Here is a 26,909-nt window from a genome sequence, read left to right as displayed (position 1 = left end):
ACAAAGTACAATAATGGGTACTGTCTCTGGTCCTAATGGAAAAGGACATTTGTGGTAAGAATTATTATTATTTTTTTTATGTCTTGGCATCATGAACACATACTTTTACAAAAAAATGCCTCATTGGCTTAAGACCAATATTTTAAATTGCCTTCTATGGTGAAATCATGAAACTAGTGGGGATGACGGACTCATATTGTAATTTAATTAATACAACACAGGTTCTATAAGCTTAAATTGAATCATGGTGCGTAAAACAAGCATAATAAAGAGTTCAAAACCAATTAAAACAGAGGACACAATTGGAGTTCTTTGTTATACTTTGAATTAATGAGAGGTGGATAAGTAATTGCAAATTTTTGTAAAAAAATAGTTGAACTAAAAAAATGCATGAATTTAAAAGCAATTTCCAAGTTAATTCTCAACAGAGCATGATCCCATACTAAAACAGCAATGTATTAGCTACTTTAGCGTTTATGGGTTAAATTATACCTTATTTAACAGTTTGACTGTTTTCAAACATAAAAATGTTCACTTGTATGCTAAATAACACTGCCTGAAGAGCTCACAGTTCCAATTGAGAAAGTATCTTACGTCAACAGCTGGGCATTGTCATGTGACTTCCTTGGTAGGAGAGTTTCTTCTCTCCATTTTGAAAATTGATTCAGATCATATGAAGGATCGGTGGTTACAGTAAACTCATCTCTTCTGTCCCATATTTCAATCCCTGTCAGTGCCACAAATGTGTTTATGGATTTATAGACCTGTGGAGATGAATGTCCTACCTGGTTAGTCTTGGTATATAAAGACAACAAAAATGTATTACTATGTTTAAAAAGTAGTCACTTTTTTGCATTTTCCATGAGTTGGAAAGTGTCTTGCTCCACAATTATGTACCATTAACTAAGGTTCAAATCTTCTACCTAGCACTCTGATCCAAAACAAGCCAGAAAAGACCTCACAAAGAAGTTCTAGGTAACCTTGCAACACTTTGAGAAACCCCCCATCGTTATGCTTGTTTTTGTAAAAGCAAAACTTACTGTAACTTTTAATGTAACAACTGATTGTCTTTGAAATACATTTTCTGTATACTCACCACATTGACAAAATTGATAACCTCAAATATTCTCTGTTTGAGGGTGTCAGAATTGCGGTTGTATTTTACGAACTGTGGGCGATAAAAAAAAAAAGTACACATTAATTTCCCTGGTGATGCTTTCTTTGGAGACAGAATGTAAAACATAGAATGTGTGTATATACACACCAAGGGCCAAGTTGGCACCAGTTTACCCACAAGTGAATGACTTGGGAATGCCTGGGTAATATATGGTTGGGTATTTATTCATTAAGGTGACATATACCCTTTTACAGATTCACCAGCAAAAACGCAAAACCTTCAAAATAGGTGTGGATAAGCCCTGGATCCTGCCAGGCTTAGCCAGATCAGTTCTGTTGTCCGACCAATACATCATATTCTTCTTAGAATGCTGTTATTTAGATTCTGATATGTATGTTGTATACTGCATGATTTTTAAGATCATACACTTTCTGCTCTTTGAGAGATGAAGACGGTAAAAATCTACTTCACATTCTCTGTTTATATGAATCCAGACAAATGTAGAATTTCATTAGTAATAATTCTATATAGCAATGAAGGATCCCATTTCAACACATTACATTACCCAAACGGATAGCAGTTTACTGTGCCCTATTAATTCATTAATCCACATCTTTCCAACCACTATTCTAATGTATATACTATATACAATTTACAAAAACACCAATCCAAACACTGGTCTTACCATGGAGTTATCAGCCACTATGTACAGCTCGATATATTTTTTTGATTTCAGTAATTGGTTTTTCTAGTAAGAATAAAAATAATTGACTTTATTAAATAACACAAAATAAGGCAAAATAAATACTAAAGACACAAATGATCACATACAAACGCAGTATATAGAAATCTGGCCATCCTTACATGATTCACCAAAGAATTTCATCTAAAAATGAATAACACTTTTTGAGAATTCATGTGCACTAGTTAATAGTGTAGGGAAAGCCAAGAGAATGCTTTATAACTGGTAGGGCACCGTTTGGAATAGGCTGGCAACCTACTTCATTGCCATGGAGTGAGCCACATGAGATGTATGGTTGTCAGGGTACCATGCGTTTTCCATGGGGTGACCCTGTCTGTGCAATGCCAGCAGGTGGCAGGTGACCTTCCACATGATGCCTCTCCAGAGTTCTGAACAACGGCCGCTGTATCTCCGACCTCTTTTATGACAGGGCATGTGCGCCCCAACATCATGACGTCGATGACATCTATCTATTAAAGTAGTGATATTTATTATACCATGGTATGGGTTTTACTTCCTTAATACATATCACTCCATTCATGTTTTTGTACACGAGCACATTTAGATTTTAGATTCTATTCTTATTAATAAAATGTATTTATTTTTCTTCTTTCTTTTATTATATTGTGCCTTGCCTGACAGACAGTTTGCATCAATTAGTTAACTATATTTTGTATATCTTATTTATCCCAGTCCCTTCTGGTACACACTTTTTGTTAATTTGTTAGTTTTCTCTGGGGTTACCCCCCGCTTATTAGTGTACCAGATATTGGCTTTGTTTGAGTATTTTTTCTTCCAAAATACTACAAAATGGGTAAATCACCAGGAAAACCAAGGGAACCACCCAATTCCATTGGTGACTTTTTTTTTTTTTACAGTTTTGTGCCACTTCACACTTAAAATATTTACCAAGTGGTTTACTCAATATTCAGTAAATTGTGTTGAATTAACGACTCAGGTATCCTTGCAGATATTTACTCCCTTGTCAATTCACTGCTTACCAAGTAAACACTTTCACAAATATCCCATATAGCTTTTGTAATTTGAGTATACAATGTAATTTGTCTGCCTCACCTCTGTGTCACTGCTGGACCGAGCTACCATACTAAACTTGTCCTCAGAGTAGGTTTCATTGGTCACTCCACAGGTTCGAGGTGTCTCCTCCAGGGCTTCATATGGGTAAACAGCATGCTCCTCAGTGTCTGACTGCTTTAGAGGCGCAATCAAGAACCTACGGCCTCGAGTCCGGATAATACCACTATGATGGCAGAATTAGTCAGATAGTATGCATATCTACATTTTAATAGAATACATCTGCATTGCTTTTCACTATATATAGCATGCTGACTTTAGTGTCCTATCAATTTTAAATGCACATTCCCTAGACAATATGCGCCATTCTTAATATGGTTTAAATAAGTGAGCCCCATCATACAGAGAATATCACCATATCTATCTATCTATCTAAATTGGAGAATTTTTCTAGTGAGGGTAATTTTGTCTTTAAATTTAAAATTCACTTGGAATTCCTGACAATCTCACAATAGCAAACTACAAGCTCGGAACATTCAATTTATTTGGACAGTGAACAAATCTGTTTAATTCCTCTGTTCTGTTAACAATACACTATGTGCAAGCAGAGTCTCCCTCCCACCTCCCTCTGCTACTCATATTGTGTTTTTTTTTTGTAAAATAAAATTCTCCTTCCTCCCCTTCCTCCCCCTTACCCTCAAATGTGCTCTGAGCTGGCAAAATGGACTGCACAAGACCCCTTGGACGTTGGAGAGGGAATTGAAGTCAGCACCACAAGCTTTTCCTGGGACTGGATTCCAGGTAAGGTTTTAGTGCCATTTAACCCCTTAAGGACCAAACTTCTGGAATAAAAGGGAATCATGACATGTCACACATGTCATGTGTCCTTAAGGGAAGAGTGGGGGACCTCAGTCCCCAATAAGGCATAGGAAAATGTCCCTCTTCGGTTGGATTGAAGTAACCCTTTAACAACAAGGCCAGACTGGAACACAAAGAAACACACCTCTCAGCTTGAGGATCTAAAGGGCCTCATTATCATAACATGCATTATTGCCCCTTATCGATAAAATACAAATCAATTACTATCAAGGTGTTTTTTTCTGTAAAAGTTCTAATGTCTCTGTATTCCGAATCAACATAAAATAATCCCTAGTCTAAAAAGTTAACAGACTTATTTTGAAAAATAAATAAAATAATGATTTGGAGCATAGTCACTGACATAATATAATATGTTTAAATACAATATAACCAGGATCACCAATGTGTCCTCTTGTTCTCACCTAATCCCATTGCAAGTGCTTATGCTGGCCCAGGAATCACTGTCATTCTTCACATATCCCTGGTAATAGCAGTGGTTCTGCAAGAGAAATAACACTTTTGGATGAACACCTAATTGCCATTTAAAAGTCTCACATTTATTTGTGGCAACGGAGAAATAGCCTGCAATAGCCTGAAATATTAAATATACAATTTGCGGGGGGCGGAGCCTGACCGGGGAGCTGATCAGACACGTTGTCTGTGGGCTCCCGATCCTAGACCCAAACACCAGCATAAATCGAGGGGAACCCGCTTCATATCGAACCCCAACCTACCTTACCTTGTGCTACAGAGGTTCGGGAACACGGGGATACCTTACATGACCTGATAGCCCGCTGGGACCCCGGGCTGGAGGATCGAGGCCTACACCTCGCAGAGCACAGGAGAGGCGGCCGATCTCCTGGCTCACTTAAGCATGCAGCACCCGCAGTATCGGGCTGCCCCCCGGGTTATCCCGGTCCCAACCAACAAATCTTGCATACTCACATGGCTGACGAACAACGATGACAGCCCAAACTACATGCCAAACAAGCAGGCCGCAAGTAACACTAAAATGGCGGATGCTCAGCCCAACTACGGCCATGCGCTAACGGAGTGCCGATCTAGCCCAGACGAATCCTTAGACACACGTCTGCAAAAGCTATTTGAGGACTTCTGGGCGAAGGTTGAAGCTCGACATGCTCCAGCACAGTCGCAAGCACAAGTGAGCAGGAGGGCAATGGAGACACGAGAGAGCCGGTTGGGGACCGGGAGACCTTTGGGCATGAACTCGACACAGCAGACGACCACGGCCCACACAAGCCCAGCCGGGCTGAAGGCCCCGACGGGCAATGCCCCAACGCATCTCCCACACAGGTGGAGGTCCACACGCCGCCGGCGGCGTACCACCATCATGGCTACCAGACCTGCCCGAACGGGGAAGGGCCCGGGCTTTATAAGACCTCAGGCCCGTGGAAAAACAATGCCGACCTCCCAACGAGCCCGGAGCAAGGAGGTGAAACCGACCCATCCTTGGCTGCCCGCCATTCTCAATGCGACTGACAGGCACGAAACCGCAGCCTCCAGATCGGGCACAGGGACTGATTCACAATATCTCCCATAGCCGATACCTGGGTACAAAAGGGACAGCTCTCCTAAAATAAGCGAGTGTATTTTTACTTTTAATGTCTGTTAAATCTCAGTTGATCTTGTCTGTTTGCCCCATGTTTAGAGAAGACCCCCATTCTGTGCAAGCAGATGTAAAGTCCACTAAGCTAGAACACTCGACATACTAGAACTGAGCGCAGAAGCATGAAATCAGACAGCCTAAGTTAATTTACTATTAAGCGTGTTTAGTCAGTTTAGCCTAAATGTTGTTTTTTTTGTTTGTTTTTTTCTCTCCTTGCTTCCCTCTCCTAACAAACGTGCTCTGCTCACTTAACAGTTACATGATCCTCGCTCGCAGTGATATTTATGTTCAGGTGAATGTATATAGCTTGCCTTAATCACTTGTGAACCGTAATACCTGACATATGTACTGCTTTTCGCTACCTGTTACCACTTATTACCTATACACTTTAAAAAAAAAAAAGATACAATTTGCTAGAATTCCTGCTAACACAATGTACAGATAGAAGTTGTAACTGTCCCATTACCAAACTTTCCTTAATATGTCAAGGTAGTTGGACTGAAACACGCCTGCTTAAAATAAATTCACTCTTTTGTTTATTTTGAAGCCCTATGAGTGCTTTCTTTCACATTGGAATAATAGGTTTCAATTTTACTTTATATTTTTTCTACCTCCATATCTGCACACTATGCTGGCGCAACGCATTATTGGGATGGTATAGAATTTTTTTCCAGGGTTGCTTTTAGTTCCCAGTCTGGCCCTGAACAAGACACTATGTAGGATAATATGTGAGACATAAAATCATAAGTGGGGAGATAAAAAGGCAAGAACTTAAATAGAGGAATGACAGAAAGAAGCAAGGAGGTATATAGAATGGAGAGCATAAAAAAGTCTAAGGGACATACATAAAATGTTACATGGGTTTAACGGTGGCTGAAATTCAGCACAGCCCTTCCCCATCGATTCTATGTGTACCTGAACATTAGGACTGCTGGTTATTGGGGTGCCGTCTGGTGAGTATTGAGTCTCTGTATAATTCTCAGATATCAAATCTCTGGAAGAAACACAAAAGAAACATATTACACCGTGTATACATACAGACAGGAGAGGGTTGGCAACTTTTGGATGGGGTGTAAGTACAGATGAATTGCCTTTTTTTACTCAGTGTGGAAGGTCCTAGTCTGTGGATCATATATATATATATATTTGATAAATCATATACATATATATATATACATATATATTTGATAAATTATATATATATATATATATATATATATATATATATATATATATATATATATATATATTTGATAAATGAAGGCTTCTGGAGTTGTGACATCATATCCCAGCAACCTCCATAAATATAACCTATGCAGTACTATCCACATGGGGCAAAAAAACAAGAAAACAGTACCAAGCAAGCCCACACCGGTGCTGATGATCGGCGACATGTGGGGGCAAACACGCGGCAGCAGCGGGCCCAGTATGGCGGCTTTCCATGGCGACTGCTCAGATTTCTCTGATGAGTTCTCTGGGGACGCAGACGAAGAGTACTTACCAACTCCAGCCCCAATGCAGAAGACAAAACACAGCAAGGCGGATGCAGACTCCGAGCTGGTGACCACAGCAGTCTTAAAATTGTTATTGGCAGACCTGCAAAAGAACATCCTCGCGGATGTCACAGCACTCCGAGGCAACTTGGAGGGCCTGACAGGTCGCATCGGCACGCTAGAGGGATCCTCTGAAGCTAACACCCAGAGCATTTGCACACTCGAGCAGGCCGTGCATGACCTGCAAAAGCAGACCCAACTGCACAAACGCTGCATCGCTGCTCAAGCGGAATGTAAAGGTTAGCGGGATCCAGATAGCAGTGCCAGACGCTGAGTTGCCGCATGTCTTGAGGTGTCTGTTAACAGCCATCTTACCACAGAGGCTGGTAAAAGATATTACTCATGCAGACCTCTTACGAGTTCCCAAACCTGCAAAGGCACCAAGAGACGTCATTCCGCAACGGAAAGGACAAAGCAGCAGTCCTCACTGCCCTACGAGGGAAAACACCTCTCCACTTCAAGACCATGGAGCTGACCTTCTTCGCCGACCTGTCCAGTGGAACACTAGCATAGTGTAGATCACTTAGACCTCTCACCTCCCTGCTTTAACAACTCAAGATTACCTACCACTGGCAGCTCTCCCGACCGCTCACAGTACACCATTGGTCAGTCTTACACCAGATCCATGACATCCACGACTCTGCAGCCCTATTGCAGACTCTGGGCCTACCACAGGACTCACTCACCCAGGGGGGCTACACAAATCGACCTCTCCGACCCGCATCTGGGACCCGATTAGAATCACTCCGTTCTTCCCCCAAGGCTCCACACCGGACCTCTACGTAGCGGTCACCACTTTAGCAGAGACTATGGACAACTCACACCATTTTCTACTGCATCTTTCTAGTGCACAACTTAATTGGGGTGTATACACCCAGTCTGTTACCCCTGGAGCATATGCTAGACACCCTTTAGTATTAACTGCCGCTCGAGCGGCCCTCAAGTCGAGCACAAAATCCCAATACCTTTCCCCCAAGCTATCCCCCCAGCTATCCTCCCAGCTTCCCCCCTAATTATTCCCCCAGGGTAACAGCCCGACTACAGGGGCATTGACTTAGATACTGACCATGAACCCAACCGAGTAAGCCGTCAGTCTAAGCCATAGGCCCCATACACTAACCCCTTCACATGATGCTCGTAGGCCTATAGCATTTTCTCTAAGCTCCGCCAGGCCTATTGATACTCACATGTGTACCCTTAGTTAGGTACTCTTGACATTGTTTATTTTCTTGTAATACTAATATAAAATCTGCCCTGGTAACCTTAAGGCACCCCAACTTCCATCGGTGCATCCCACTAACTGACGTTCCCGTGTCACTTACCTCCTCGCAGAATACCTTTCCCACTTTACTGGGGTGCAGCGTGGGCAATAACCCGAATCGCTAATGGATGCGCACACTGGGTATTTTGAACAGCGGAGCATTCCCGCCTGAGCGCTTACTATATTGGCCCCCACCATATATTATTGAAAACGTATATACTTACCGTAGCCGGGTCTAGCCCAACTCCACAGAGCCTAGCAAAGCTTGCACCTCAGCACAAATTGCTAGATGGGCTTTACTCTCCCCAGCCACAATTCCTTGCAATTATCCACCGACATACCATGTAGGTGTAACACCAGGATTTTAAGCTCCCCCTCCCAGGTTTATTAACAGACTTAAGAGCCTGGCAAGTTCAGCACTACACACGTTGACATTTCCCATTTAAACAATATCACAGTGTTCTCATAGCATGTTTTTTCAATACATATTTCAGTATAATAGTGCAGTTGACTCCTACTCAAATGGTTAGTCCGTTCAGTCCTATATGCACTACCTACTGACGTATCTCTTTAGTTATCCGGACGCTATAAATATAACAATGTGCAGTCACTAGGAATGCCATGTTATTGCTTTTTTATTGTCTGATACTGTTATACTTGTTACTGCTGTTGTGACATAACAAGATTATCTGTTATCACTTGCACAGCAAAAATAAAGAATTAAAAAAAAAAGTGTGTAATCTCAGGCTACAGTGATTTGTAAACATCTTATAACGTGGCAGCCTAGTTAATTCCAGTTACTGCAACCCACTGAAAAATGATTACTGTAGGCCAGTCCAGGCCTGGAGAACATTGCGTGTGCAAACCTTCACAGTGCTGAACTGGTCAAAGATGCTGCACAATAATTCTTGCTTGCTGCTTCACCTCTCCAGTACTGTACAGATCTTGTGTACATCCTGCTTATTTACACTACAAAATAATTGTTTGTGTGGCTGCATCCCCTTTGCCAGCCCTGCCATGCTAGTGGCCAAAATGGCAATTGCCCCCCCGCCTTCCTTACCAGCCCTCCAATGAATACAGATATAATGGTATGGACATATGCTTGCTGATAGGTAGCATGACCCACATAACACAATAATCATAAACTTAAGCAATACCAGAATGATGGACACACTTCATACATATCGCACACACCATCCAAAAAACATTTTCATGAAAAGGGCGAAAGAAAATTATTAAAGGAGTATGATCTGGGCTATGCATGTCCAAAGCCCCTCCCTCCCCCATACATATCACACATATTACACATATTTTAGGAAGATATATCATTAACCACATATCAAAGCAGGAACATATGTATACTCTTTCACTACCCGGTGGTTCCCTCAGCTACAGATTGTAGCCCCAAGGAGCCAAAGCGCAGCTTAGCGGAGGAGGGCCTTGACAGGGGTTAGGAGGCGGGCTTAGGAGGAGCCGGCCAGGACTGGGGGGTTGTGGGAAATAGGGGCTGGTCTATTTAAATAGGCAGCCATTTTAGTCAGAGCACATTTAATTTCTTACCTAGCCGAGTTTGTGTGCACCTTGTGTTCACTGCTTTGCTGGGTAGGGTTTTCCCCTTTTGTCTCCTCTGCAGGGCCATGGAAAAAGTGGAGAGGTTGCTTGCTGGAATCCGGACGGCGGCGCTGCGGCAGGACGCGGGCTGGGTTTGGGCCCAACTGGACGAGATCTTGATGGCGGCAGCGGAGAGGGATGGTGGCGGAGAGAGGCCACAACGGGCCAGGAGGCCTCCGCGGCGCTTAAGTCCTGGATCAGGACTGGAGGAGGGAGGTGACGGCGGAATGGAGGCCGCGGGCGGAAGCGGCACGTGTAGCAGGCCCGCGGACCCTGTGGTTGAGGCCCTGCCTCCCACGGCGCGGCCCGGGCCTAGGCGAGGTGCTTCCCGGCGGGTGGCGGCTGAAGAGGCTGGCGGTGTGCACCCTGGACCGGGTGGGGTGGCGCCTGGCATGAGGAGGCATGCGGCGGATGAACGGCCCTCTCCAGGGCCAGGCCCGTCTGGGATGCGGCCCAGGAGGGCGCCCACTCAACTGGAGGCCGGGAAGGACGGGGCCCAGGGCAGGACGGCCCGGAGAGGGCCCCTGGCGAACCGGAAGCAGCAGGCAAGTGCTGGGGATCCTCCAGGGGCCCCCCATGATGTGTCCAGTGCTAAGGGTGCTCGGTTAGGGGATAGGGCCCGGGCTGTAGGAGGAGGGGGGGCAGGTTTCCCCTGAGAGGCCAGTAGTGGGGGATAGGGGGCCGGTTAGCCGCGGGCGGAAGGGGGTAGGAGGGGTCAGGCTGTAGTGGCTCAGGGGTCTAGTGGTAGGGAGGCCGGAGAAGGGGAGGTAGGGGGGGGAGCGGGCAGCGGGCTCTATCTTCTGGCAGATCAGGGGGTTTGGCTAGGAGGGCTGGGCAGGGGGTAGCTAAGCCTAGGGGGAAGCGTAGGGGCAGTTTTTCGGGGCGCAGTGGGGGTGAGGAGGGTGGGGTCCTCAGTAGTTCGGGGGCTGGTAGGGGGGGCTTAGGCGGGTTCGGTCCGGTGACAGGTCGGGTTCTGGGTCTAGCAGTGGGAGCCCCTCCCCAGTTAGGTACACTAGGGCAGGTAGGCATTGCGAGAGGCGGCGCCATCGGTCTTCGTCCAGTGGGTCCGCGGGGGGTAGGGTGGGGTCCCCCAGGCATGGTCGACGGGGGCAGGCTTCAAGGGGTGTCGGTAGGAGTCGTAGCCCGTGGGGTGGGGCCCCGGGAGAGGAGCGACTGGACAGCGGGCACCGGGAGGCCTTGGCGGTCGGCAGGTGTAACGGACCGTTTTGCTTACAAGAGGATAAAACCCAGTTTAGGCGATATCCCCTTTTCCAGATGTACAGGCAGCTACTGCAAACACCACTCTCCCGACTGGAGACACACGAACACTGGAACAGCTGAACAAGAAAAGCATACAATCCGCTTACACTCCTGGCAGTCAGCATACAATCCAATTCCCCCAAAGAACGAGACGACACATCGCTTTGAGGGTTAAGCAGGAACTGAGGCTGGCACTCCCAGCCTGGTTTTTATTACAGTTGTTGAGAATACAGGACTGCCCACAGGGAGGGACAAAACAACCAATAGCATAATGGTTACAACCCCCAGGTTTCCTCCCCTCAGATAAACATATAACATAATTATAGCATACGGTAAAAATACAGTTTTCACACATACACTGTAACTTTAAAACTATACATTCAATCGCCATAAATTACATATTCGGAATCAGCACACTTCAAACATAAACACTTCCAAAAATCAGCCAAATCCCTCCAGCGGATCAAAAGTTAGCTGGAGGTCCCTTTATGACCGACCGCAAGCACAATTTCCTGCCCAAAACAGTTCCATAGATTTGGGCTGAGCGGACGGTCAATTTCATGCGGAAAAACGACCATTTCGAACGGGACTTAGTCTCTGGAGCTGAAAAACGAAGTGTAGGAGAAGGTAAGAGTCAGCGGTGTTCGGTAAAATGTGTTGCCGATTTCAGTTCCATGAATTTGGCTACACATACCGCTGACCTCGTACAAAGATGGCCGCCGCCACGTGTTCGTTTGTCGAATGGCGGCCACTTCGACTACTTCGGCACTTCGGCTGCATCCGAAGTGCCCATTTAAAGCTGCAGCACTGTTCCAAATTATTTAAAGGGACAGTCTTATAAAATCCAATCTGCTAAAAGAGTCTTTAACAGGTAATACCTTCCAGGGGCCATAGTCTTAAAGGGTATTGTTACCCAAAGTCTCAATCTGGCCCCAGACAGGGCCAGCAGCAGCCCAATATAGATCCATTAGCCCAAATAATGAAGGGGCCATAGTCAGCAGGTAGGAGGCGGGCAAACAGGCTTCCCCAGTCCATAGTGGCGAGGTTGGTTTCGCCACAGCAGGCGCTCCCTGGGTCGGGACGGGAGGGCTGCTGGGGAACAGTACACCCTGCCCAGGATTTCTTCTCCTCATTTCAGGTCGCGGAGCCGCTCCTCATCAGTGTTCGGGAGGCACCGGGTGGGCTCCCCGGTTGGCGGGACTTCAGTGGACGTTGCCCGTCACGGAGGCCCAGCAGTTCCCATCGCAGCCCTGGGCGCTTCCGGATCGGGGGGCTTGGCCGGTGAGTCCAGCGGATCATTGCACTCCGACACGCTAATACAGACACTACAATCACTGCTCCACTCACTGGGGGCGGGGGGTGGTTCAGGGGTTAGAGTAGGGCAGGTGTGGGCGCAGGGGGCAGCGGCTAGTGGGCCTGGGGTGGGGACTCCGGCGGCGCCGGCAAGCAGTGTAGAGGCAGGGGCTGCGCCCAGCGCAGGAGATGCAGGGAGCGAGCGGGCGGAACTGACCAGGATGCGGCAAGGCAGCACGCCTACGTATCGTTTGCTGGCCCGCTCGGGGTCCACCTCAAGCAGGAGGTGAAAGACAAGATATGGAAGGGGGAGTATTTAGAGATCTTCTCCCTCCTTCCCTTGGAGGAATTTATTGACCTCAAGGAGGAAGATAAAAAAGACGAGAAAAAGGAGGAGGAGGAGAAGCGGAAGAGGTATCGCAAGATACCGAAATCCTTTGGGAACTGGTTGAGGGCGTTTTGTGTCATGGCCAGCGTGATAGGGGAAAAATCGCCGGGCGTATGCTCTTCCTTGTTTTGCTACTTGGATGGGATTTGGGAGGCATACCGCACCTATGGCGGGCTGGCATGGTGGCGGTATGACGAGCAGTTCCGGCAGCGGCTGGCGGCGTATCCGGGTATGAGGTGGGACCAGATGGACCTGCCTCTCTGGATGAAGCTGATGATGGCGCAGAAGGCGCAGCCCTTACAGCATGTGGCTGGCGCAAAAGGTCAGTCCGCCTCGTCGGCCGCCTCGCAAAAGGGACTTTGCTGGCTTTTCAATGAAGGCCAATGCAAATGGGGTGCTTCCTGACGATTTAAGCACGAATGCTCTGGCTGCGGGGGGGCACAAGGGCTGCAGCGCTGCTTCAAGAACGGTAAGTCTGGGGGATCGGGAGCTGGGTCCGCGGTTGGCAGTGCAGGGGCTTCCGCTGCCCAGGGGACTCACCCCAGTGAGGCTAGACGCGATGGAACCCTGACTAAGCCGCTACGGTAATAGGGCGGATGCCGAGCTCCTCACGGCTGGGTTCGGGCGGGGTTTCTTTATCCTATTCCAGGCTAGGGAGAGCATGGGGCACCCGCGTAATCTAAAATCAGTGGCGGAATTTCCGGAAGTGGTACGGGACAAGCTGGGTAAGGAAGTTATGTTGGGTAGGATGGCAGGGCCGTTCCGGGCACCGCCGATAGAGGGCCTTCGGGTTTCCCCTCTTGGAGTGGTCCCTAAGAAGGAGCCCGGGAAGTTTAGGCTCATTCACCACCTGTCGTACCCTAAGGGCGGGTCGGTGAACGATGACATTGATAAAGAGCTGTGCTCGGTCTCTTATGCATCATTCGACCAGGCGGTCGAGCTGGTAAAGAGGGCTGGGCGTGGGGCTCTTATGGCAAAGGTTGACATCGAAGCGGATTTTCGGCTGCTCCCTGTCCACCCGGCGTGTCATCACCTGCTGGGGTGTCTTTTCGAAGGGGGCTACTATGTGGACTTGTGTCTCCCAATGGGATGCTCCATTTCTTGCTCCTATTTCGAAAAGTTTAGTTATTTTCTTGAATGGGTGGTGCGGGTTGAGGCGGGGGACAGGGCGGTGGTACATTACTTGGATGATTTTTTCTGTGTGGGGCCAGCTGGCTCCCCGGCTTGCCTGCACCTGCTGAGGACCATTGAATGTGTGGCAGGCCAATTTGGGGTGCCGCTAGCGGCGGAGAAGACGGAGGGCCCGACCGGGTGCCTCAGCTTCTTGGGTTTGGAGATCGATTCTGAGCTTGGGGAATGCCATCTGCCGCTGTCCAAATTGGAGGCGCTACGGTCCAAGGTGGGAGCGGTGAGGCAGGCGCGTAAGGTGACGCTCCGGCAACTGCAATCGTTGATAGGGATGCTCAACTTCGCCTGCCGGGTGATCCCGATGGGTAGGGTGTTTAGCCGCAGCTTGTCAGCGGCTACGGCTGGGGCCCGCTCTCCACACCATTTCATACGAGTATCCTCGTCTATGCGGGCTGACTTGGTCAGAGTTGGTGAGTTGGTGAGTGCCACTCGGTCGGCATCAGGAGGCATACAGGCATCGGGGGTTCGCACACTTGAGGGAAAGTTGGTGGTGCACCTGGCCAGGTCTAAGACTGGCGTCAAAGGGGCAGGCAGGGACGTGACCCTGGGCCCCCTGCCGGGTTCGACCTTGTGTCCAGTGGCTGCGGTAGTGCACTACTTGGAGCGGAGGCCAATAGTGGACGGGTCGCTCTTGGTGCATGCGGACGGCTCGTCGCTATCCCGTTTTCCGGATGGGCTTAGTACGGCTGGGGTTGAGTGCGAGCGCCTACGGCACCCACTCATTTCGCATCGGAGCAGCCACGGAGGCTGCGCGCCTGGGGTTGGGGGACGAACTGGTCAAGAGGATCGGGAGATGGGAGTCTGTCCGGTTTCGCTCTTATATTCGCTTGGGTTTATTGGAGTGCTAGCTAGGGCACAAGTGGGGGGGCACTCTGCTGGGCCCGGGGGGTATTTATACTCTGTTCTTTTCCTCCTTCCCCAGGTCGTGTTGCATGGATCGTGGGCCATTCCTTCGTCTTCTGGGCCGCCAGGAGGGCTGCAGCTCGAGCGAAAGGCCAGCAGCTGGGCTTTCCAAAGGACCAGTTGGCAATACAATGGCTTGGGTACAGGGGATATTGCTGGAGGGATATATGCGGGGTGGTGTTACGGAAGGTGGCAAGCGGGGTAAGGCCCGACATGTTGGTACTACATGCGGGGGGCAACGACTTGGGCCTCATTCCGCAACGGAGGCTAGTAAAGTGGATGAAGCAGGACCTTAACAGGCTGGTTGATCTGCTTCCCAGGGTCATGTTGGTATGGTCGGAGGTGGTCCCGCGGCTGCGCTGGAGACACGCCCGGGACCACGCGGCTTTGGATAGATGCAGGGGCAAGGTTAATAGTTTGATGGCTAGCTTCGTGCGGAAGTTGGGGGGAGTAGTGGTGAGACACGGGGAATTGGAAGGTGGTTTGCCAGGGTATTATCACCCGGACGGCGTTCACCTGTCGGCTGTGGGTTGGGACCTGCTGAACCTGGGGCTGCAGGAGGGGATGCAAAGGGCACTCTTTCTTCGGGGTGGGGGAGCTCAGACAGCTTAAGGGGTCAAGGTCTGAGCCCGTGGCGGGTTAGGGAGCCGAGGAGGAGGAAATAGGCTCCCATGAGGAACGTCACGGACATGGAAATTGTGGTCACTGGTGGTTGGTAGGTTTCGAGTCCTGGAGGTGGCTCAGAACCTGGTGGGGTAGGGGTATCCGGGTATACCCCTACCGTGGTTATTTATGGTTGGCACTTAAATTGTTATGTTGGAGTAAGGTTGAAAATTGTTAAAGATATATATATGTGTTAGTATGTTGGGGGTCATTGCCCGTTATATTAAAAGAAGGATGCGGTTGCGAGGGCGGAGTATGGGGGCAATGACCCATGTTTATATGTTAAATTATTATTATATTGTTATGATTGTTATTATTAATGATAACTTATTAAATTAATGGTTATAATGGTTAATAAAAGCTGTGGACAATTTTTACCCATACACCCTAGTGTCAGCGTATTATTGGGTTAGGGATGTGGGGTTTTTGTCCTAGGTTCCGACTGCCCATATGGCGACTATACACCTGTCAAGAGAAATGCTGACCAGGAATTAGTATTTTGGTTCAGCTGCTCTGTTAGTAAAATTTCACTTCCTTAAATATCTTTAATTGTCAAACATATTTTTAGCATCTGCACATTAAAGGGTGCATTATGTATACACACACAAATTATTCTTGCATTAATCATGTTTACATTTTTTAATAACTTCTGATATCTGTTCTGACTTTGGAATTATTAGGGGAGATTTATCACAGTGAAAAGTGGTGCAGAGATGTAAGAAGCGAGGAGTTGCTAATGGACCGTCCCTGCTTATTCCCTTTGTTTCCATGGTGGTTCTTAGGATTTTGCATTAGTTTTCACATGGCACTTTGATAAATTTCTCTCAATGTGTCATGTTTTCATTTTTTTCCATGTATGACCAAGATGTATAAAAGAGCTTACTCAGTCTTTTGAAGATGCAATACCAATGGCTTTCTCTCCAGTTCCAGACCATAGTGTACCACGTCTGGATACTTGCTCTGCAAAGACAGAAAACAAAACAAAGAAATGAATGGGTCAATTATATAGCTCCTGTAACCTCATCATCCCCCAGTTGCTTGGTTTATGGGAGTAAGGAATCTGTGGGATCAGAAGCTTACTCTGCAAATACATTCTAGTAGTATTTAATAGCTCCACCATATTGCACGGGCCATCAAATCCAAATACGTTGAGCCTGTGCGGGTAGAGTACAGCTCAAAGGAAAGTCTTTGAAAAAAACAATTACCGGTATATTAAAGGATGGTGTATGAAATCCTATTTATAAAATGAAGTTCAAGACTCCCATATACATCAGGCTTGATACACTCCTCGATTATCCTCCCTTAAATCCTTACTTGCCCATATGGCTATAATGTCCCCTTTATTAGATGGATATACTCTTTGTCTAAGATATAATATTTTAAAATATATATTACTACTCTATACCTTACTGATCTATGAGGCTGACTTGCATTGCTTTCAAAAGTCAATTACCTATTGTAATTTAAAACATATAAAAATAATTCATCTCCTTATGCCTTCTGCACAAGCCTTGATCATGTAGGGTTTCTTGGGACACTAGACTTATATTCCCAATACAAAGAGACATACATACACGTTTACAGGCTTATTAACTGAAATGAGAATTCAAAGTAAATTTGAAGTAAATTTTAAAATTGAGTCTAAAGTAGTGGTACTAGAAGCATAGCTGACTTAGAGAATGTTTCCTGTTCCCAGGAATTTTTACCTAGATTTTAAAATTCACTTCAAATTGACTTTGGATTCTCAGTTTAGTGAATAACCCTGTTAATGTACTATACAGATTAAACACATGACCTTATCATTTCATGAGACAAATGAGCACTTCCTGAAAATGTGGTCACAGTGGCTGAACATGTTTACGTCACCAGATACAACAAGTGCTAAGGAAGATTGGACGGAAACTCCGTTTGAATTTTTTCCCCTTCCTCAACCAAATTTCTTTCCCTCTTCAATGTTCACCCACCATTTCCCTTATTAAATTCCTCTTCGTCTTATACCTTCCTTTGCTTATTCTAAATATAATGACCCCTTATTCAAATCCCTGAGGTATATAATTGGGTCTATTTATTTGTACTTTACTACTTTGTTAAACAACATAAACCATAAACAATAAAAAGAATTAGCAGACATTCCAACATTCAAGGTAGTCCTTCTCACCTATACTGCTATGCCATTAGATGCAGGAGCCCTATAATTTTTTTTTTTTAAATCTTATTATTATTGCGGTGTTTCACCAGCTAATATTGTTAATTAAACAATTAATTAAATAAATAAATAAAGTAAAATCTTTAAATAACTATTACTTTGATATCATAATGTCCATTTATTCTTGTTACTATGCCATTGTTTCTGGTTTGAAAATGAACTGGAAATAACTTACTATATATTTAAAATAATACATATAAAAAATAAAAATACATTTTAAATAATAATTATTTCAATAGTAACTGACTTATAATAATATTTTACTTTAGCCATGCTTTTACTTTGGCCATGCTTACTCAGTTGCATTTTCTGTCTATTTTTAAGGTGTTGAATATGTTTATACCCATTTAAATAGATTATCAAGACAATCTTGACCAAGAACTTATGATCAAGACCAAAGCCACAAGTCAAGCATTGTTTGGCAGTTTTGTAATCTGGAGTTGTATTTCTGCTGAGTTGGTTACTATGGTTAGCTCAACCAAATGGATACACTTCAGACACATGCCATTTCAAGACGATAAGTCAGTTGGACAGTGATCCACTGTTCATCACAACATAAACATGCTTTAACGTTTTAAAACACTGTCCACAGCTCAAGAGTCTAACTGGTATTGTGACTGTAAACCCCCCAAAAAACAAAGTTATGACTTAAATCAAAAATAAGTCCTACGTCTGCCTTTTCAGAAAATCGTGCACAAAGATTTCTTTATGACATTTACTCATATACTGATCATTTGAAATCGTTTTCCCTTGACTCATTATTTTGGTACAAGTAAAAGAGGAAGTGATTACAAAACAAAAACTAGACAAAAATAGTTTTCTTTTCTTCTCACACAATGTGTATTGCATGGGTTAATTAATATTAGGCCAACCTATTTAATGTATTATTCCATTGAGTTGATGGTGTAGACATGCTAATTATAAGGAGCAGCAAGCAATGTCTACGACTCTACACGAAAAAAATATATTTCCAGCACAAAACTTAAACATCTGGTAAGAGAAGAATTTACCATAACTAACTAACTAATACATATTACGGTATGTTCAGAAAGTAAAAGAACACTAACCAGCAGAAGGGACTGTAAAGCAATATAAAACTGAGAGAAGATAATTAAAGATAGTTCATTGTATTTTCAGTGTAAATAAAAACAACCACCTGATCTCTACTTCTACCCCATGTATAACTCCCCCGTAGTTTAACTTGAAATATCAAGGTAATTCTTGTCTCTCTCCCCCTGTCTCACCTCCGGGCTGTTGATTCTCTGTGTGGTAATCTGAGCCTGAGCTGTGACCGGATAATAAACCCAGCTCTTGGTATCCAGAGAGAGCCAATCCTTCCCGTCATAACCCAACTGACTGTATCCCCCGATACTGCCATCATGTCTCAGCTCACAGCCGTACATCCACTGACGCATCAAGACGTGTGATCCACCATTGTATGTATTTAACTTGAAATATGACTTTCTGTATGCAGCAAATGTGCATCCTTCCTTTTTATTCCAACTATTGACAAAATATTAATTGAATTCCAAATAAACTGTGTGTGATCTTATTAAAGAAATCACAATTTACTTCTTTTTATGTCAACTCTATCTCCTCAGACTTTTCTATCGGAATCTAGACGATTAAAGGGACACTGTAGAGACGGTAACTGCTTAATGTTTTTGAAGTGGTTATAGTGTTTGGAGTCCCTTGGTGCCATTCTTCCATTCAGCATTAGACAGTTTTTAATGTTTTAATGCTTAACAAAAGTTATCAGCAAGTCATCTCCCCTGTGCTCCTTGGACTAATGAGGCACCATTATCTTGAGCAGCAATGGATGGCCGTGACTGGCTGAGTGACCTCTTTGTGCTTATCACAGCACCCATTGCTGACTGAGGTAGCTCTACAAGAGTGAGACGCGTTTCAGCAACTTCAGGACTCTTTTACCTATATATTTTTCATTATATTTCGAATCTACATTATGGCAGTGTCATCCCCTCACAAATTGGCACCAAGCCATTATACCTCAGAGTCGGGATTACAAGGCTCTAAAAAAGGTGAGCATTTGACCTATTTCACCTTTTATACCACCTTAAACAGACTGCACATTGGTCCCTCTCTTTTAATGTTTTTTTTCTTTTTTTTTAGATACTCCATACCGCGGATTGAGGGTGTGATGCTGCCTTAAAAGCATACAAGCTCTATTACGGAGCCAGTATTTATACACAGGCTCCCTTAAATGTGAATGTTCCTATTTCACCACCATTTTACCTCATTGTTGTTTATGTACCATCTGCACTATATTGTATTTTTATTCTCTCTTACATATATTACCTACCACGGTCGTTACTAAGCCACGCAGGGTAAGTTTACCGCGTCCATAATTCAGCGCTCCACTTATAGGTGTTGGTTTTTCACTTACACCACTTTACAACTTCTGACTTAGCCATACCTACAGTGTGAGTGGGGCTATTAGAAAGCATGGCCCCTTTTTTAGCATTAAACTGCTCAGAAATGGTATAGCACTGAGTGGAGTGAGTGCCAGGTGACTCTAGGCACTATAACCAATTCAATGAGATAAAACAATGACAGTGTCTATAGTGTCTTTAATGTGAATGCATTTCCTTCTACAATCATTAGAATTGTTATACATCTAATATCTATATGAGCTCTGTGAAGGAAGTACATATGTATTCAATACTAGCAAGACTGCTAGGATATATATATATATATATATATATATATATATATATATATATATATATACAGGGAGTGCAGAATTATTAGGCAAATCATCCTCTTTATGCATGTTGTCTTACTCCAAGCTGTATAGGCTTGAAAGCCTACTACCATTTAAGCATATTAGGTGATGTGCATCTCTGTAATGAGAAGGGGTGTGGTCTAATTACATCAACACCCTATATCAGGTGTGCATAATTATTAGGCAACTTCCTTTCCTTTGGCAAAATGGGTCAAAAGAAGGACTTGACAGGCTCAGAAAAGTCAAAAATAGTGAGATATCTTGCAGAGGGATGCAGCACTCTTAAAATTGCAAAGCTTCTGAAGCGTGATCATCGAACAATCAAGCGTTTCATTCAAAATAGTCAACAGGGTCGCAAGAAGCGTGTGGAAAAACCAAGGCGCAAAATAACTGCCCATGAACTGAGAAAAGTCAAGCGTGTAGCTGCCAAGATGCCATTTGCCACCAGTTTGGCCATATTTCAGAGCTGCAACATCACTGGAGTGCCCAAAAGCACAAGGTGTGCAATACTCAGAGACATGGCCAAGGTAAGAAAGGCTGAAGACGACCACCACTGAACAAGACACACAAGCTGAAACGTCAAGACTGGGCCAAGAAATATCTCAAGACTGATTTTTCTAAGGTTTTATGGACTGATGAAATGAGAGTGAGTCTTGATGGGCCAGATGGATGGGCCCGTGGCTGGATTGGTAAAGGGCAGAGAGTTCCAGTCCAACTCAGACGCCAGCAAGGTGGAGGTGGAGTACTGGTTTGGGCTGGTATCATCAAAGATGAGCTTGTGGGGCCTTTTTGGGTTGAGGATGGAGCCAAGCTCAACTCCCAGTCCTACTGCCAGTTTCTGGAAGACACCTTCTTCAAGCAGTGGTACAGGAAGAAGTCTGCATCCTTCAAGAAAAACATGATTTTCATGCAGGACAATGCTCCATCACACGCGTCCAAGTACTCCACAGCGTGGCTGGCAAGAAAGGGTATAAAAGAAGAAAATCTAATGACATGGCTCCTTGTTCACCTGATCTGAACCCCATTGAGAACCTGTGGTCCATCATCAAATGTGAGATTTACAAGGAGGGAAAACAGTACACCTCTCTGAACAGTGCCTGGGAGGCTGTGGTTGCTTCTGCACGCAATGTTGATGGTGAACAGATCAAAACACTGACAGAATCCATGGATGGCAGGCTTTTGAGTGTCCTTGCAAAGAAAGGTCACTGATTTGTTTTTGTTATGTTTTTGAATGTCAGAAATGTATATTTGTGAATGTTGAGATGTTATATTGGTTTCACTGGTAAAAATAAATAATTGAAATGGGTATATATTTGTTTTTTGTTAAGTTGCCTAATAATTATGCACAGTAATAGTCACCTTCACACACAGATATCCCCCTAAAATAGCTAAAACTAAAAACTACTTCCAAAAATATTCAGCTTTGATATTAATGAGGTTTTTGGGTTCATTGAGAACATGGTTGTTGTTCAATAATAAAATTAATCCTCAAAAATACAACTTGCCTAATAATTCTGCACTCCCTGTATATATATATATATATATATATATATATATATATATATATATATATATATATAGCCTTATTTAATAGCCATAGAACATTAAATCTGTGAAAACATCCGTGAAAAATATGATACTTCAACTGCATGTAATAACTATTTAAAGATTTTCGAGCAAGCAATAGGATGTGGCTTGCACAATGTGACTTGGTTTGGACAAACTGAGTGGGGAACTTATAAAGTTTACACCGAGCAGATTAAACAGATTCTTATAAACTACGAAATGTATTGCGGATAAGGTGACTAACAATAACAATGCAAACTATGTAACCCAGGGGCAGAATATGAGTGTGTTACCTGTGTGTCTCTCTTGTGTTGCGTATGAAGTTTCTGTGGAATGACCACTTCATATTTGTGCCCGACAGGAGGCCGAATGGATTCTGCAAGACAAAACAAGCAGCACAGATGATTAATAAATATTGGACACAATGTAGGAACCAAAAACTATAAAATACAGATCTAAGACCTTACTCAATATACTCAAGAAATTAGAGCTACCCTTCAAGATCTAGGGCAGGGATAGGCAACCTTCGGCAATCCAGATGTTGTGGACTGCATCCCCCATAATGCAGTTATACCCATAATGCTGGAAAAGCATCATGGGAGATGTAGTACAAAACATCTGGAGTGCCGAAGGTTGCCTATGCGTGATCTAGGGTTTATTTTTATTATACAGTTATATGTTCAACTTCTTCACCTTTTGCCTCTGTTAATATTCGTTATGTGAATTATTTGTTGTCAGATATCCCTATTCTATAATTGTAAAATGCTACAGAATGTCTGTGCTATAAATTTTCTAATAATTGTAATACTAATTTTGAATAAACAACTGAATAGAGAAATGTATTTTATTGTTAATTTTATTGTTAATGCATGTCACATTGTCAATAAACAGTTTCTAAACAACGTACATAGTTTGAAACACTTTCACTGCAAGGCCCGTCCAGTCAAGTCTCAATCTCTCAGATTTATAAAGCCATTTCAAACATTCTTTCCCTGTATGCTTCAATTACAGGAAGACAATGGATCAGCAGAATGCATTTTGGGGGGGACAGGGCAAACACTAAGCTCTCCATTTGTGTTTCTCACAAAGAATAGAAATATAATACCTCCTACCTGCCTGCCTACCTCAAATGAAAATCATGTTCACAAATGAATGCAAGAAATGTCGTGGTCAATCTGAGACCTATTTCCACTAATTGAGGTCATGCTCGCATTTCCAATCTTTCTGGAAACAAAGGGAATTGTGACACATGGATAATAAATCCAACTGGAACTATGGCCATTATTTATTTTGTGCCCAGTAGAAGGGCTAAAATCCACCAAAAACAAACTGCTGGAATGACTTTAGAAACCAGAAGACCACTGGCTAGCTATTGTAAGTAACAACTACTATCATTTCAACTAGAAATCAAATGGATGCTAGCCAGATTTAGAAATACGGAACAGCTTACTGCCTATCTCCATAGCACTACTATCATATTTGGTCTGCATGGCTCAGCCATTCTTTGCTGCTATAGAAGAACAACTGTATGTTTGAGCATGTTTGAGTATGTTTATCCATTTTGATTTGTATCAATACTATTGTTTTCTTCTTTGATTGTAAAAACTGAAAAACATTTCAAACCAGCTGCATTAGGGAGATTCTCATCATCTACATTTTTACAGTAACCATTGTGAAAAGAAATGGCACAATCCCATTGGTTAATAGGATGTTTGCATCAGTGTTGTGTAATGAAAGGCTTTATATCCTGAGGCATCATATGTTTTACAGTAGTTCATACTGATGATATAGGATATGGCCCAACAATAACCTTCCACTACATGGGGTAAAGCAAAAAAAAAATCATATGTAAATAAAAGATTACTATTATAAGAAAACATTTTTTCTTGAAACTATAAAGTATCTGTCATGGGTTAAACCAAGTGAAAACCAACTGCCATTATTCTTTTTCCACCTGCACTGTGAATGTTTACATGGCGTGTTCAATAAAAACATGGCAACATTTCATTCTTTGTGTGTTATTAGTTTAAGCAGACTGTGATTGTCTATTGTTGTGACTTAGGTGATGATCAGATCACATTTTATGACCAATTTATGCAGAAATCCATATCATTCCAAAGGGTTCACATACTGTTTCTTGCAACTGTATAGCAGATATATATTGCTTAATACCTTTTACAAGACTACGTAGAAATTTGCTATTTTTGTAGATGATGGTATCTACCATTCTGAACAAGTTGCTGTCCGTATCTTTTTGTCTGTTTGCCAAATTATGACCTGTTTGATAATCGACATGTTAAAGTCGCCAATAAGCAGTAATGGTTTGGCAAAAAAAGAGTCCTTAAACTTACGTTAACAAGTCACCATAATGATCCTAATCATTCCAGACAGGATTTAGCAACACTTTAACTGAGCCTAGACAACACTTGTCATTAAACATTCATTGGAATGAAGAATTGCTTTTTGGATGAAAGTTTGTTGATGCAATTTGTCCATTCATTTGTCTATTTAAATGCATGAAAGGAGCCCCGTTGCTAATACAATAAAGGAAGGACCTGGCACAGGTCACCTTGCTCCCCCATGGTGGGGCAATTCAAATAATAAAGCGGTGGTAACATAGTGTTCCCCCTTGCCTCCACTCAAAGTCAATGTGGTCGCTGTCAGAATGCAAGCGCCTGTCAGAGAGCTCTGACTGATTGGCTTACAAGCCAACTAATCTGAGTGCTCCAACTGAAGTTGCATATCGCGGGAAAGGCCTTATTAAGGGCTTTTCCCGTTATGCACGTTCCGACCTATCTCGTAAAACTGGTGAAAGATGTAGCCATGGATAAATTGTTTGTTTGACTGAATCAAAATATTTTCTGAATTTTGACCAAACCAAATTTGTTCATGGGCGAAATTCGGTTTAGATGAACTGAAATTTAGTTTCTGCCAAACCATTCAGATGAACCAAAATTCTCCACCATTGTGATCATGTTGAAAGCAAACACACAATACCTGCCAAATTTCAGAAATTGTAAAAAAAAAAAAAAAAAAAAAGTCAAGTGGTTGTAAGCAGTACTGTATGTAGGATACCAATCACAATTATCCAGTAGCAACTTTAAAGGCATATAGTAGAATATGCTTACATATGTTTGTAATATTATATGTGTTAGTGCTTGCCAACAGAGTTCTCATTGTGCATGGGATTACTACACTGTTAATCATTTTTAAAATAAATAAATAAAATAAAATACATTTCTCCTTAATTGAAATCCAATCCATGTTTTTCTACATTGAGATGTGTCTCTTTTGATTTTATTTTCCAGATTGTCTATCATGCATTAAAAATTGGAGAAGGTGTGGGTCAACCCTAGTAAGGAAACCAGCCACAAATAACAAATAATTCATATTAGCTTTTAATTGATACGTTTAAAAATGCTTTTATCTTGAATGTGACAGTACACCTTTAAGCACAGTTATATGGAACATTGTGTAAGATTTAATTAGCACAAATGCCAATTCGCTAAATATTTCATGTTTTACATGATTCCATGCTTGGAGAAAATGTAAAAATTCCTATCTCCATATCCTGTCCTAATGTGTTTTACACCCCACCTCCTATAGACTGTAAGCTTGTTTGAGCAGGGTCCTCTTCAACCTATCGTTCCTGTAAGTTTATTTGTAATTGTCCTATTTATAGGTAAATCCCCTCTCATAATATTGTAAAGCGCTACGGAATCTGTTGGCGCTATATAAATGGCAATAATAATAGTAATAATAATAATGTGGAAGAGTTAAAAGGAGTAGCAGATAAAATGGATTTAGGTTGTTAACATAAAAGCATATTTTCTCCCATTTCATGTAGATATCACAATGCTGTATTATTTATTACTGTATTGGTTAATAATAATGTTTTCTTAGTTTAAGTGAACAAACCCAGTAATTATACCTTACTCCCTGTCCATGCAAAAAGTACAGAAAACCAGCAAATACTCACCCAGACCCTGGCAGAGCAGCAGGCCAGCAAGCAGCAGCACTTGATGAAGCATTGTAAACCTGCTGTGGGTGTATGTCCTATGTCTTGTTATATGACAGAGGAAGTAACTAGCTACTGATCAAGTTCTCTCATTTATATATCCATACAGTCACATGTGCGAAAAAGAATAGGTTTCACAACACAGCTGAAGAATTGCAATACGTTGGTCACTGAACACGACTTAGGACGAATTGTAATGCAAAATAAATGTAAGAAATTCTAGCACATCCTTTCAAACAGCTTCACTTTATTAAAGTTCCCAGAGTGAACACACTACAACTGTCTTTGTCAAGCTGTTGGCTTTTCACTGGCTTTGTGGAGTTGCATTCCGTGAACCTGTTTGGTAGGTGCTAGTCCCTTGTTTTATGGGTTCAAATTTTAATGCAATACTGAGACTTCATATTTGCCTAATACTTTGTTTTATATACCTTTGCAGAAAGAAGAAAAAAAAGAAAAGAAAAACAAAACAACCAATCAGGTACAAGCAAGAGGTATTAAGAGTGCACCTGCTATAGTCTCTCTTTGCTGTTGCCACAGCAGGTAAGTCTGGTCTGGTCTGGTGTGGTTCTCCATATTAGCATGATAAAGTAATCTCTGACCCCATCTCAGATGATACAATACCTGGGCTTTATCTTATTGCAGCTACCTCAATCCAAGATGCAGTCTATCAAGAAAGAACTTTGAAAGCTCCTCCTCAATGATTCTGTTCCAGTTCACAATCGTACTCGAGTGGTGGGTTTTGTTTTCCGCATCAATACAGACAATTTATCCAGGTCCACCTCAATATCGCCCTATGCACAGACTTAAAACCACTTACCCTTAATGTTCTCTATTTTATCACTAACTGGATCCAGTGACTCCGGATATGTATCTCGAGATT

General features: G+C 43.3%; 1 protein-coding gene across 1 annotated transcript in view; it reads right to left on the bottom strand.

Moving 5' to 3' along the window:
* LOC134601101 (zinc metalloproteinase-disintegrin-like lachestatin-2) overlaps positions 1-26,076 on the bottom strand; it is a 61,712-nt gene extending 35,636 nt beyond the window's left edge. Inside the window, exons 1-9 of the mRNA XM_063445532.1 lie at positions 25,991-26,076; positions 22,305-22,387; positions 16,380-16,456; positions 6,292-6,370; positions 4,172-4,248; positions 2,934-3,117; positions 1,803-1,865; positions 1,097-1,168; positions 595-764 (exon numbers count right to left, since the gene is read on the bottom strand). Of these exons, the coding sequence (XP_063301602.1) occupies positions 595-764; positions 1,097-1,168; positions 1,803-1,865; positions 2,934-3,117; positions 4,172-4,248; positions 6,292-6,370; positions 16,380-16,456; positions 22,305-22,387; positions 25,991-26,042 (857 nt within the window). The 5' untranslated portion in view covers positions 26,043-26,076. The remainder of the gene's footprint in view (positions 1-594; positions 765-1,096; positions 1,169-1,802; positions 1,866-2,933; positions 3,118-4,171; positions 4,249-6,291; positions 6,371-16,379; positions 16,457-22,304; positions 22,388-25,990) is intronic.
* Positions 26,077-26,909: the final 833 nt, after the last annotated feature.

This window comes from Pelobates fuscus, chromosome 3 (genome assembly GCF_036172605.1).
Source record: "Pelobates fuscus isolate aPelFus1 chromosome 3, aPelFus1.pri, whole genome shotgun sequence".
Taxonomy (NCBI): Eukaryota; Metazoa; Chordata; class Amphibia; order Anura; family Pelobatidae; genus Pelobates; species Pelobates fuscus.
Note: the sequence above shows the minus strand (reverse complement) of the source record. Positions and strands in the feature narration are given on the sequence as shown.